The sequence below is a fragment of the Abramis brama genome, assembly GCF_963993115.1.
Source record: "Abramis brama genome assembly, chromosome: 8".
NCBI classification, from domain to species: Eukaryota; Metazoa; Chordata; class Actinopteri; order Cypriniformes; family Leuciscidae; genus Abramis; species Abramis brama.
In genome coordinates, this window is record NC_139970.1 from 29,583,006 (window position 1) to 29,597,423 (window position 14,418).

Here is a 14,418-nt window from a genome sequence, read left to right on the forward strand (position 1 = left end):
AAATCTGTTCTTATGTTTTATATAGCTGAATAACTGTAATAACATACTAGTAACGTTAAGAATATCATAAATCTTACTCCCAAAATCTGTGTATGACGATCATTGCTTTTGATTATTATTTCATTTAGTAATCTGACCCAGCTCCTTTACAAAATTCAGAATGACTTAATGTGATTTGCTATCATCTTATTTGCTATAATCTCCTTTTCAAGAGAGTCTCTGATCCACAGTGTTTGTTTGCAGAAATCCAGCAGCTCCAGCTGTCGTGTCGGGGTGATCAATAACCCCATTGGAAAGCCCACGGAGGACAACAGCGGTCTGTACCGAGCCATCTGGGCTTCTCTCCTCACCCAAAGCAACAAGAACACGCTCGACTTCACCCTAAAACTCCTCAAAGAAGAAAATGTTGAGCTCTTCAAACAAGGCACCAAGATTAAACACTTACTTAAACAGGTCAGTGGAGTGTGAAATACTGTGTCTGGGTAATGGGGAATTATGTGTACAGTTGGATTTATCTTTACAGACCTGTTTTTTTCTTACCTGTCTGTCTGTTTTTTTTTTTGTTTTTTTTTTTTTTTTTGTTAATTTGTCACTTGAGTTCAGTTGGCAGACAATGGCCACGTACACACTGCAGCTAAATTCGATTGTCAATTCACCTTTTAGTGCTTAATCCTTATCTGTACATACACAGTTCAGTAATTTACAGGAGTGACAACTGAATTAACTCCCAAAAAATGCAGGTAGTGACAACCACATTTAGAAAAGTTCTATGAAGTGTGTACAAAACCAAACTGAACAACTAGTGGTGAATGACATATTTTAACGTGCATCAGAGATGTTTCTCTATTCTACAGTGCTATGCATAAGTTTAGACACCCATGCTAAAGTTGACTAAAAAGAGGAATAAAAAATCATCTTTTGGAAATTGAACTTAATGCCTTAATTTAAAAAATTAGGAAAAATCCAACCTTTAAGGACACCAATTTTCTTTGTGAATGAATACTGTATCGTAAATAAATAAATGTTCTTCCTTAAAATACAGGGTGCATAAGTTTGGACACCCCTATGTTAAATTCCCATAGAGGCAGGCAGATTTTTATTTTTAAAGGCCAGTTACTTCATGGATCCAGGATACTATGCATCCTGATAAAGTTCCCTTGGCCTTTGGAATTAAAATAGCCCCACATCATCACACACCCTTCACCATACCTAGAGATTGGCATGGTTTTATTTCAGTTAGCCCAATAGCTGGTTTGATTTGCATTGAGAGATGATCTTATGGAAAGTACTCCATGCCAATCTCTAGGTATGGTGAAGGCTATGTGATGATGTGGGGCTATTTTTTATGGGAATTTAACATAGGGGTGTCCAGACTTATGCACCCTGTATTTTAAGGAAGAACATTTATTTATTTACGATACATTATTCATTCACAAAGAAAATTGGTGTCCTTAAAGGTTGGATTTTTCCTAATTTTTTTAATTAAGGCAATTTCCAAAAAAAAAAAAAAATGTATTACTCTTTTTAGTCAACTTCAGCATGGGTGTCTAAACTTATGCATAGCACTGTATATGCGCGGTGCACTAAATCACAGGGAAAGTGGTACAAGGCTGGACTCATTTGTGTTGCCAGATTTTGCAATAAAAAAAGAAAACAAGAACAAGCCCATAATAAACCGAAATAAATCCAAATGCTTTGCTGAAAAAAGACCAAAATATCACGACCCGCACCTACTCACTTTAATAACTCCAAGCTTAAACAACAAGCCCAAAAACACTTTAATAAGTGGACATGGCAACACTGCAAGAGCGCGCTCTGTGAAGCAGCCTTACAAACATAAACAAAACACGATGCCTCCTTCGACATAATTACAGCTGATCATAAGTCTTTTGTCGCTGTAATATTACTTCAGTCAGAATAGTGGATACCAAACATGTGAGATGCCCGACCGTTGCTATGGTGACCATCGCTATGGTGACCATTGCTATGGTTACCACTGTGTCAATCATCGCAGTTTCGGGAGTCGTTTTCCGTACACACTGAACAACAATTTAGGGGAGTCACTCCCACATTGAAATGCGGTTGTCACTCCTGAAACTTTACAGTGTGTTTGTGGCCAATATGTCTTCCGCTCCTGTCAGTCTGTATATTTATATAAAGCATCAGCACCCTTTTATTGTTCAAATCATAGTAATGCACTGCCCATTGTGGCTTATTGCTTTTATTTAAAGCATTTTCTTACCATATAGTAGCTTGTCACTTGCAGTCTACCCACTACAATCTAGATCTTATCTCTATTAAAGCACCTGACATCAAATGCTACTTTTATTGTTTCCTCCTGTCATCACCATGATAAAATTGTACAAGCAAGGCCTCTCTTCTTTTCCATGGTGTCTTTACCCTATCGCCACATCCAATGGAAACCACTCAAACACATGTAATTTTATCAGACTTAGACAACTGCATTTCTGGGAATGGCTGCCCTATACCATGTATAACCACAATTTGAGTCTAGGGTCTTATTGACAGAGTATTCTCAGAAAGACTGATTGGTCTGTCAAGCACATGGAGGACACTTTTTTTTGTTTGTTTTTTCTTTCTTCTCGTTTTTTCATTGTCTCTATCCCTCCTGCTCCCTCTATTTATTTCCATCGTAACGTATTAGATAAGAAAAAGTGTTCCATCCTACCCAGTATTCCTGAGTTTTTTGGGGGGTTTTTGTTGAAAATGGTTGGAGAGAGAGTTTTTTTGGTTCCCTGAGAGCTTGTGCCTGAGACCTTTAATGGCTCTTTTATTGGATGGAAAGGAGAGGTGTTGTGCTGATATTAGCATTTCCTTCCTTTTCATAAGGTCCAAATGATGGAAACACTAATAATCTGACTCTATGCAGCTGAAACACCAGAGATTTGTTATCGGCACTGAAGCCATTTTTTAATTGCATGTCGGATAAATGAAAATGTTTAATGATTGATTCGTGAGACATGGTCTCCAATGGCAGCACATTTTTCATTGGTCTAGCCAATTTAATATTCCTCTCAAAATACTCTGACTTCACTTGCACAAATGTGCCCCCCTTAGCTGTCAATAACACGTTGATTAACTATTTCCTCCTTGCAGTGTAATCAAAAAAACAAACTAATGAGCCAATCAGTTTGTTCTTTCCACATTTTTTTACTACACTTAGTTCAAATAAGTATCATAAATGAATATTTATGATGAAAAGAATAATTCCTTATTCTGTGACTATGAAGATTTTCTCTCTCTCTCTCTCTCTCTCTCTCTCTCTCACACACACACACATATATATATATATGTATGTATGTATGTGTGTATATGTATGTGTATGTGTATGTGTGTATATGTATGTGTGTGTATGTATGTGTGTGTATATATATATATATATATATATATATATATATATATATATATATATATATGTATGTATATGTGTGTGTGTATATATATGTATATGCACTATGTATATATATGTGTGTGTTTGTATTATGAAATCTTTAAGTATATTAAAATTAATTCTGAAGGATCATGTGAGACTGGAGTAATGACTGCTGAAAATTATACCTTTACTCCTGTAGGGTATGGATCATGATGCCTTTGAGAAGAAGTTCAACACGATGGAGGTGGGCTTCCTGCACAGCCAGCAGAAGTACTGCAAGGAAGTTCTGAAGCTGAAAGCTGGACAAGGAGCTGTGGTCAGCAACGGCAGGGTGAGATTCACAAACACCCCCTCCACCTTTAGACACCTCAAGACAAATTCCATAGGCATTATGAAATAATTTACATCCTAATGACCTACGGTACAGACTGCTGATTTGGATGATAAATAGTCTGAACCGTAAGGTCTCACCAGTTGGTCTCTCTGATGGGGCCGCTTTTTTTGTTGACTCAGTATTAAGCCGTTTGCTTGGCCTGTCCTAACCTGTGAGGAGAGGAGGAGAGAGATGAAACCTGGCGTTAATTCACCAGCGTCCACTCAGCAACCTCTGCTGCAGGGGTCATGGGTTATATGGAACCGCCGAACTGTCATATTGCTGTGCTTTCTCAGCAGAGTCTTTGTTGACAGACAAGCACAAAATGGGCCACAGCCTGAAGCAGCAGTGACACATCCCATCATTCTCCAACACACCAAAGTGATCCCCAGAATTTATTCTTGTCTTGAAAGAGCTATGGTTTCATAATTTCTGCTCTTTTGTTCCCTGTGGTTTTATAAGAAAATACATGTATTATAAAACAAGACTAATATATATATATATATATATATGTGTGGAATTCATGCACAAAAATCAGAAGCGTGCGCACAGATATCTGCGTCTCAGACAGCATGTGAATACTGAATTGAGCTCTCTTTCACATCTTCTTTCACTTGAACATATATATTCAAACAAAATTGTCAAAATGCCCATCTTGGCAAATATCCTTGTAAACATAGTCAGTTATGTTTTAACTAAACGTAAACTTGTGAGAAATAAAATGCATGTGTAACAGTATATTCATTGGATCTGTGCATTAGCTCTTGAAGTGACGGTGGCCTACTATTCCTGCTGTTTGTTTTTAATGCTAATTAAACAACAAAAGACAATCTATGATGACTGGTAAAAAATATTGGTTACACTTTATTTTAAGGTGACGTAGTTACATTGTACTTACTCAAATAAGTACTGAGTAATATTAATAAACTACATGTACTGTAGTTAGGGTTTGTTACCTGTAAGTATGCATAATTTACTGTTATTACTATAGTAGGTACATGTAGTAACGTAACCACGTCACCTTAAAATAAAGTGTTACTTCAGTCTTCAGTGTCACATGATCTTTCAGAAATCATATTATTATCAATGTTGAAAACAGTTTTAGCTGCTTCTTTTTTAGGAAATCATGATACACTGCCATTTAAAAGTTAGGGGTAAGTAAGATTTAAAACAAAAAAAGGGGGAAAAAGAAATTAATACTTTTATTTAGCAAAGGCACATTAAATTGATAAAAAGGACACTAAAGAAATGTATGAAATATTACAAAAAAGTTGTAAAAGCTACAAAAGCATTGAACGTATAAGTAATGTTCACCTTTTTTATATAAGATAATATATTACAGTAGTATTTTATAAATAACATTTTATGCATAAATATATTCATATTAGATTTTTATGATAATATAATGTATTTATATTCGCTTTTAACAAGAAGTATTTATAATTCATTTCTTTTAGCTGGAGCTTAATTGGCTTTCAAGTGCAAAAGGGTAAATGTAACTCTGAAAAATGACATGGTCTGCTAGCCAAATGAAAAATGAAAAGATGCAAAACAAAATTAGCAAGAAATGGAAAACTGGTTAAATACAGATTGTGTGTTAAAAAATCAAGAGTACTTTCAGGGTGAAAACACATTGATATTAAAAGCCAGAATGACAGTCTGGCAGTCGGCCTTGCTTTGATTAGCTTTAAAAAGTGTTTGCCATTGGCATGCATATAAATGACTCTCTCTCATATGGATATGTGTGGGGGGGGGGGGGGGGGGGGTTATAAGGATTCTGGGTGTAGAAGTTTGAGGTGGTAAGCACACATGAACTGACACTTTGGAGTCGTGGCCTGTGATGTGCCCCGAACGTACAATTGTAACTAACAATGTGGTTAACGTCTTCACTAGATCCTGGGCCTATCAGTTGAAGAAGACTTCAGTTTGGAAGATTTTCATCTGCTAGAGAAGATCACACTGCGAAGTTCAGCAGAAAAGATTAAATCCAAGATCAAGCAGATGAACTTGAACGCCCAGAAGTATGCCCTGTTTTTGTTTGTCGTCCTAAGCTGAGTTGTAAAATTATTTGTTTGTGAGAGGAAAACAGAATCCTGTTATTTCTCTTCACAGGGCCAGTGATCTAATCATGAAAGTAGATGCTCTTCTCACTGCATCACCTAAAGGAGAGTCCAGAAAAGATGTCAAATTTCTGAAGGACAAACACAGGTGCAGTACTGCTAACGCTAAAGATTTTCTTTACAGTGTTTTGATCGAAATACAAAGGATACATTGCACCAGACCCTCTTGCTGCTTTTCTGACTGCAAACCATAGAAAATAAAACATTGCATAAATAAGCTGTTTATAAGTATCTCAGTAATGGTGGTGTCTGCTATTGTACCTTTGAGTAATTTTTTTTTTCAATGAATCATTCTAACATGAATCATGCTAACATGAATGGGTCTAAAATTAAATGGCAAGTTGTCTGTCCAAATTGGTCCGACAACTCACTCAATGAAAGTGTGTCATCTGCATATCCAAACATCCCATCCATTCTCATTAATGCAACACTTATTTTCACTACCAATGTATTAAGCTGACCAGATGTGTCTTTCAACAGCGTTCTTCAACTGGCACAGCGTGAAGATGAGGTGTTCTATGACGTGGTTGCCATTGTGGATCCTCTCACCAGGGATGCACAGAAGCTGGCTCCTTTATTAACTGTACGTACAACTTTGGTCACATCTAAGAGCTTATTGTACCTCAGGCATGTGTGTGCTGTGATTCAGCTGAGAGACTGTGTGCTTATGCTTTTAATACAGTCATAGTACGTCATTGCCAGGCCTTCCTGCATCTACACCAACATCAACTGGACAGCAAGAGTTACAAGCAAATAACCATTTCATATGAGAAAAAGTAGTGGCACTTGATGTCTCAGAAAGCTGAATGTTCCATTGAGACTCTTTTAAATTACAATGTTTTTTTGTTGATTATTGAAATCTGCAGTGGCGGCTGGCAGCAAGACAGTATAAATATAACTTCACTCACCTAGTCCTAGCCTATCATTCGAAGCAAAAATCCATCCTTCTGTCCTTTTAAATGTCCGTGTTAAAAGAGCACGTTCGGCCATTTAGTGAAGCTGATTGCTGTAGCCTATATGCAACTTAGACATGGCGATGGGGTCTAATTTGTAGCTGTTGTTTGAATGGTAGTTTAGTAAATTTGTTTGCTATCAAATATTTAATATCTGTACTCTCCACAGTTACATCAGCGTTAGCTGGTCAAACTAATATCACGTAATTTACGTCTCGTCCATGATTGGTTGATATACCAAGGGAGGCTAGCCTCCTCTGCCATGTTACTTTTCTCAACACTCCTTATCAAAATACTGTGAAATACTCGATGGTGATTGGCTAATTTTTTTTTTTTTTTACCAACGGAGGCAGAAGTCTCCAGAAATTCTAAAATGGCAATAGACGTACTTACTACTACTACTACTACTACTACTACTACACTAGTCTCTGGCAATGGATTTGCCTCTCCCACTCCCTTTCTCTATCCCCTCAGCGAATCTGTCAAACTTTTTTTAAACTAAAAACTTTATTGTCATTTATTAGGCAAATAACAAACTGAAACCATCAGCTAAATAGTCTTTATTCACAAATAATAACCAAAAAACTAATATATTGTATGATGTCCTTTGGCCTTGATGACAGCTTGCATTCTTGCTGGCATTGTTTTTATGTACATTACTTTTCCACAGTCTCTGTTGTTATTGACTTCCTTGCACAGTCTCTGTTGTTATTGACTTCTTGCTTTTGATGAAACCTTTGTGCAATCTATCTTTGAATCCACTAAATCCCAAATTTGTTCAATAGGATTCAAGTCCGGACTTTGACTAACTGTGACTAAAGAGCTTACACATACTGGTGGATTATTCATTACAGATGCATAAAAAATTATTTTGGTAATCACCAATACTGTTAATTTAGGGCAGCTGTGGCACAAACCTTACATTGGGTGGTGATCTAATACATTTAAGCACTGTACATATTATCAGTTCAAGCATTCTCTGGGAATCAAACTTTGGTGTTGCTGTCACCATGCTCTACTCATTAGGCTACAGGAATGCACAGGAATCTTTTCATGTAAACCCTCGTATTGGTTTCAATATTTTTCTATGGTCTCTGGATCTTTAAAGAGTGTTTTTATATACATAACCATTGTATTACGTCCTCTAAAGTCATAAAGAACTTGAAACGTGCTCATCTGTTTGTGGTTCTGTAGACCGTGACCTTGAACATTCCCTCCTGAATCCTGTTGTTTGTGAGTGGGTAATAACCTGGCCGTCTCCTCTGTGTGTGCTGCAGGTGCTTGGTCAAGTGGTCAATATGAAAGTGCAGGTGTTCATGAACTGTCGAGCCAAGCTGTCTGAGATGCCCCTGAAGAGGTGAGAGCAAAAGCTTAATTAAACTTCATCTCCGAGAGATGACACACACACACACACACACACACACTCATACTCATACAACAGCCTAATGCTGTTCTGCTGATATCACCTTGATCACGTTTTTCCTCTCTTGTTTTGTTTCTTTAACAGAGTTTGATAGTTAAAAATGTCAGAATAGTGGGAAAAATATGCTTTTTATATTGGCAGAAATTGGTGCAGTAATGTAAATAATAATCAGTGACAGTAAATGTTAGCCTATACTTCAAAATCAGCATGTACATTCTGTAGTTTTATTTTATTAGTAGTATATAAAATATTTCATTTTCAAACATTATTTGATTTAATTTCCTCCCCAAAAAGGGCAGGATTAGAAGTTTATTTAATTATTTTGTTATAGGATTCCTAGCTATTCCCACCTTAAAATGGCAAATTACAACAGACCACCAGTTTATTTTACAAGTGATTTATTTAACTTTTCTTTTCTTTTCTGGCAGCTTTTATCAATATGTTTTGGAGCCGGATGTTTCCTTCTTTGGTAACAACTCCATTTCCCCCGGCCCTATGGCTCGATTTACGGAAATCCCAGAATCCCCTCTGCTCACTCTTAATATGATCACCCCAGAGAGCTGGATGGTAGAGGCGGTCAGGAGCCCATATGATCTAGACAACATCCACTTACAGGAGGTATGAGTTCTAACTCTGAGATCAGTATTTATATATTTACCAAAGCTGAGTTGTGCACTTGATCAGTTTTTTCAGTATTTCATACAGCACAGTAGCCACAGTAGTGCTTTGAAATGTTCACATTTTTATGATACATAGCTCCATTTGCTACACCAAGTATTTTGTTCGTTCATGTTTCACTAACAAACTTTATTTTTTTACTTTTAACAGGTTGAGTTGTCATGCTCAGCCAGGCCTCTCTGGAAAGAGATGTTTAGCATCAGTATTACGGATCTTGATGAATATATGAGTCTTCTCTTACTGTATGTTTGTCAGGTCAGCGGTGTAGTGGATGCTGAGTATGAGCTTGAGTATCTACTGTTGGAGGGCCACTGTTTTGACCTGTCCACAGGTCAGCCTCCCCGAGGACTTCAGTTTACACTGGGCATGAGACAGAAACCTCTCATGCATGACACCATCGTCATGGCCAACCTGGTGAGTTTGTCCCTCTTCTTGGCTTTGTCCAAATATATATTGTATTTATTATTTTTAAATCTCTTAAAGGAATTTTCCTGGTATGGTATGTGTTACATGGACCCAAAATGAGAATTCTTTTATTATTTACTCACCCTCATGTCATTCCAAACCTGTATGACTTTCTTTCTTTTGTGGAACACTAAAGAAAAAACTAACCCACTGCATTGTACAGGGCTATTTCCAGTTGAAGGCCAATTCCGGCGCATGGATCCTGAGGCTGCGCGAGGGCCGCTCAGAGGATATCTATCAAATACAGGCGTGAGTGTTTTCACTTCACTGATTTACATTTACACACCACCATTCAAAAGTTTGGGGATGTTTTTGAAAGAAGTCTCTCATGCTTGCCCAGGCTGCATTTGTTTGATCAAAAAATACTATCACAAAATATTATATCATATTATTAAAAATGTTATTTTAATATTGTTTTCCATTATAAAATGTAATTTATTCTTGTAATGGGAAAAGCTGAATTTTCAGCATCTTTACTCCAGTGTCTTCAGTGTCACATGATGCTTTAGAAATCATTCTAAAGGCTGGAATACACTACATGACTTTTGCCTAGATATATTGACAATAAATAAATATATATATATATACAGTGCTATGCATAAGTTTAGACACCCATGCTAAAGTTGACTAAAAAGAGGAATAAAAAATCATCTTTTGGAAATTGAACTTAATGCCTTAATTTAAAAAATTAGGAAAAATCCAACCTTTAAGGACACCAATTTTCTTTGTGAATGAATAATGTATCGTAAATAAATAAATGTTCTTCCTTAAAATACAGGGTGCATAAGTCTGGACACCCCTATGTTAAATTCCCATAGAGGCAGGCAGATTTTTATTTTTAAAGGCCAGTTACTTCATGGATCCAGGATACTATGCATCCTGATAAAGTTCCCTTGGCCTTTGGAATTAAAATAGCCCCACATCACCACAGCCTTCACCATACCTAGAGATTGGCATGGTTTTATTTCAGTTTCAGCCTAATAGCTAGTTTGATTTGCATTGAGAGAAGATCTTATGGAAAGTACTCCATGCCAATCTCTAGGTATGGTGAAGGCTATGTGATGATGTGGGGCTATTTTAATTCCAAAGGCCAAGGGAACTTTATCAGGATGCATAGTATCCTGGATCCATGAAGTAACTGGCCTTTAAAAATAAAAATCTGCCTGCCTCTATGGGAATTTAATATAGGGGTGTCCAAACTTATGCACCCTGTATTTTAAGGAAGAACATTTATTTATTTACGATACATTATTCATTCACAAAGAAAATTGGTGTCCTTAAAGGTTGGATTTTTCCTATTTTTTTAAATTAAGGCATTAAGTTCAATTTCCAAAAGATGATTTTTTTATTCCTCTTTTTAGTCAACTTTAGCATGGGTGTCTAAACTTATGCATAGCACTGTATATATATGTACAGTATATATTTAGGATTCTTTGTTATAAAGAACAGCATTTATTTGAAATAGATATCTTTTGTAATATTATAAATGTCTTTACTTTCACTTTTCATCAAGTTAATGCATAATTGCTGAATAAAGGTATTCATTTATTTTTTTTTAAAAAACATTGGACCCCAAACTTTTGAATGGTAGTAGTGTACACTTGTTTCCATGATGATGTAAAATCCTTTCAAGCTATGAATTTTATCAGTACATGCATTTCCCGGGAGTCAAACCTGCCATCGTGGATTTGTTAGCAATATGCTGCACCTGCACCAGGAATACAGATGCTATCCAAAAAAAAGGGCTAAAAGAAACAGCCACACTCAAATTAATGGTAGACATCAAACTCTCCAAAATGTTTGTCCTCAATTTTAATTCCTTTTTCAGATTGTGCATATTTTAGTTGTTCTTTAAGGAAACAGCTGGGGTTTCTTATAGAATTATGGGAGACAGTAAAATATATACCCCATTCATGCAGGTTAAAGTTAGATCGCAATGTAATTTTTCACCCTGCTAGTGCGATTATTCATACAGTCTGGGGTCTGGCACACAAAGAAACCGAGAGAGAGAAAGAGAGTTTGTGTGAGAGAGAATAGAAGACACACACACACTGCTGACTGCTAAATTAATGGGAAGGCAGTGTTCCTTCAGTGTGTAATTCATTGATATCCTGCTCTGAGGAAGTGCAGCCTAGTGGATCCAGGGTTTCATTTAGGATGCTGAAGCTAACAGCACTCTGTGTCCTGTATCGCTGGACATTTATTATGCTTTTAATGTCATTACAACTTCCTACTGAGACAGGAGGAATTTGACAAAAGGAACACTCAAAATAATTTCAGTATTGAATTGTGAGAAATTTAATTTCTTCTTCTTCTTCCTCCTTCATCCTTCTTGTAGTCTATGGCAGCCCATAGAACCTCATGGTTAAAAGTTTTGAAATTTGACACACAGTAGAGATGCGCGGTTGGCGGTTACAGCCGCGGACTCCGCGGATAAACCGCGGATCGGGCGGATGACGTGACGAAAAATAATATTTGAATTCAATTCGGGCGGGTGGCGGGCGGTTTAACCAATCAAATGAAAAATATTATGTATACAGCAATCAGCGGATGGTGGGCGGGTGCGGTTTTGAAAAGTGGTCAAAAACGTGGTGCGGATGGATGGCGGACGGATGATGAGTTTTGTGATGCGGTTGCGGATGAAATAATAGCCCATCCACGCATCTCTAACACACAGATAAAGGACAGTCTGAAAATTAACCACAGTGTTTTGGTGTCTCTAACTCAATCCCTCTAGCGCCACCAACTGTCCAAAGTTTCACTTAGCGAATCAATCGCGATTCTAATAGTGATTCGATTGCAAACTTTGACGTCATTTTCCGATATTAAAATTGTTCCTCCATTTTGAATTTCTCATCCTAGACCAGGGGTGTCCAAACTCAGTCCTGGAGGGCCACTGTCCTGCAGAGTTTAGCTCTAGCCTGCCTCAACACACCTACCTGGAAGTTTCTAGAATGCCTAGTAAGACCTTGATTATCTGGTTCAGGTGTGTTTAATTGGGGTTGGAGCTAAACTCTGCAGGACAGTGGCCCTCCAGGAGCAGGATTGGACATCCCTGTCCAAGACGGTTGATCCGATTTCCTCCAAAATTGTCTCACATCATCTTCAGACAATGCTGGCAAAAAAAGATGTTTGATAAATCAAACCATTCTCGAATAACACACGAACAAATTCAACAAAGTGTACATCAAAATGGATGTACGGCGATATCTATACAACGCAGTAGCGTATTGAGACCAAACATGGTGAATGTCATTACAAGCATGACCTGATGCTACATGCAGCATTTCATCACAGTGCCACCTACTGGTCAGGAGAAATTAAAAATATTTTTGGTTATAACTTCTGAATGGATTGCTCAAAAATCATAAAACACTTTTAATTCAGTGCAGCATTCAGAGTCAAATGATACCCAATTTTCTCAAATTGGCCATTATGGGCTTCAGCCAATTAGATTTTATGAATGCATTAGCATATTGCTACAAAACTTTGTTTGTGTCATCAGGACCATGCCACCATACCAATTATAACTAAAATAATGTAACTACTCATTGTTACAGTTGGTCTGATGCTCTCAGCCATGCTTGCATAACTCTTTATGCCTTTTTTTGTGCTTGGCCCCATTAATTGCTGCTTGCTGCTATATTTTTGTCCTTGTTATTGTCGATGTTCTAGTCCTTCAGTTTATCTTGTTCTTATTGTTCTTTTGTTTATCTCGTCTTTGTTGTAGTTCTTATTATTTTTATTTCATCCTCTTTTTCTTGTCTTGTTTGTCTTGCTTATCACATTTTCCCAATTTATCTTGTCCTTGTTGTTGTTGTTTGTTGTCTTCATTATTTTCTGTGATTTAATTAAACTCAAACTGCAAAACCTATGGACTCTATTCACACTTTTTGTAGATAAAGTAAGCCTTATAGATCTATTGTTACAGGTCTTTAACTTTTAACATGCTTCATTTGTTGTGTTGTGAGCACTGGTATTTCTTCAGGGAGTGCAGAAATAGCGTTTATATAATGTTGTGTATGTTTTAGGCATGATGGAACGGACTCTCCTGTCGATACTGGTAATGTCATTGTGGTGCTCAACAGCTTCCACAGCAAGATCATCAAAGTTAGAGTAAGTGTTGAGATGTTACTGTAGTACTTGCAATGTATTAACAAGCATTTACAGACTGTGCCTCCATATAAAATATCAGCTGATGGGACTAATGAAAAAGTAACATCTGTTCTAATATTAGGTCCAGAAAAAGGCTGACAAACTCAATGAGGATCTTTTAAGTGAAGAAACCGAATCAAAAGGCATTTGGGACTCAATAACCAGGTGAGTCTGATTTTTGAAGCACTAATCTCATTTTGGATCACATCTTTAAAATCCAGAGTTGAACAACATTTTGTATTTCTAAAGTCACAAAAATTTCACGTCACAAGCAAGATCTTTGTGTATGGCTATACCTGCATAGAATCTGTGACTGCAGATTTGTACAGAATTTGAACGTTCATCAATCGTCTATAAACATCTTGCATGTTTTTTTAGTAAATATTTTTTGGCTAACTTGATAACGGACAATCAGTGTGGGAAAAAAAGGGCAGATCCTGGGTAGGCCTGCCTGTGAAAATACACACACATCATAATTCAAAAGTTTGGGGTTGGTCAAATTTTTAAATGTCAAGTTTCTTATATTACCTAGGCTGCATTTATTTGATCAAGAGTACATTAAAAATAGTAATATTGTGAAATATTATTACAAGTTAAAATAATATTATTACAAAGTGATACAAATAACTTTCAGTATCATTACCTCTGTTTTCAGTGTCACATGATCCTTCAGAAATCATTCTTCTGATATGCGGATTTGTTGTTCTTATTAATATCAATGTTGAAAACAGTTGTGCTGCATAATATTTTTCTGGAAACTGATGCATTTTATGCAGGGCTCTGATGAATATCAAGCATTTATTTGAAATGGAAATCTTTTGTAACATTATAAAAGTCTTTGCTGACACTTATGACCA

At 36.7% G+C, this 14,418-nt stretch overlaps 1 protein-coding gene across 1 annotated transcript in view; it reads left to right on the top strand.

Moving 5' to 3' along the window:
* Window positions 1–14,418, top strand: part of uggt2 (UDP-glucose glycoprotein glucosyltransferase 2) — a 31,878-nt gene that overhangs the window by 10,441 nt on the left and 7,019 nt on the right. Inside the window, exons 21-31 of the mRNA XM_084121337.1 lie at window positions 244–453; window positions 3,594–3,725; window positions 5,661–5,788; window positions 5,880–5,975; window positions 6,368–6,470; window positions 8,118–8,197; window positions 8,692–8,881; window positions 9,197–9,355; window positions 9,570–9,655; window positions 13,438–13,522; window positions 13,644–13,726. Coding sequence (XP_083977463.1) covers window positions 244–453; window positions 3,594–3,725; window positions 5,661–5,788; window positions 5,880–5,975; window positions 6,368–6,470; window positions 8,118–8,197; window positions 8,692–8,881; window positions 9,197–9,355; window positions 9,570–9,655; window positions 13,438–13,522; window positions 13,644–13,726 — 1,352 coding nt within the window. The remainder of the gene's footprint in view (window positions 1–243; window positions 454–3,593; window positions 3,726–5,660; window positions 5,789–5,879; window positions 5,976–6,367; window positions 6,471–8,117; window positions 8,198–8,691; window positions 8,882–9,196; window positions 9,356–9,569; window positions 9,656–13,437; window positions 13,523–13,643; window positions 13,727–14,418) is intronic.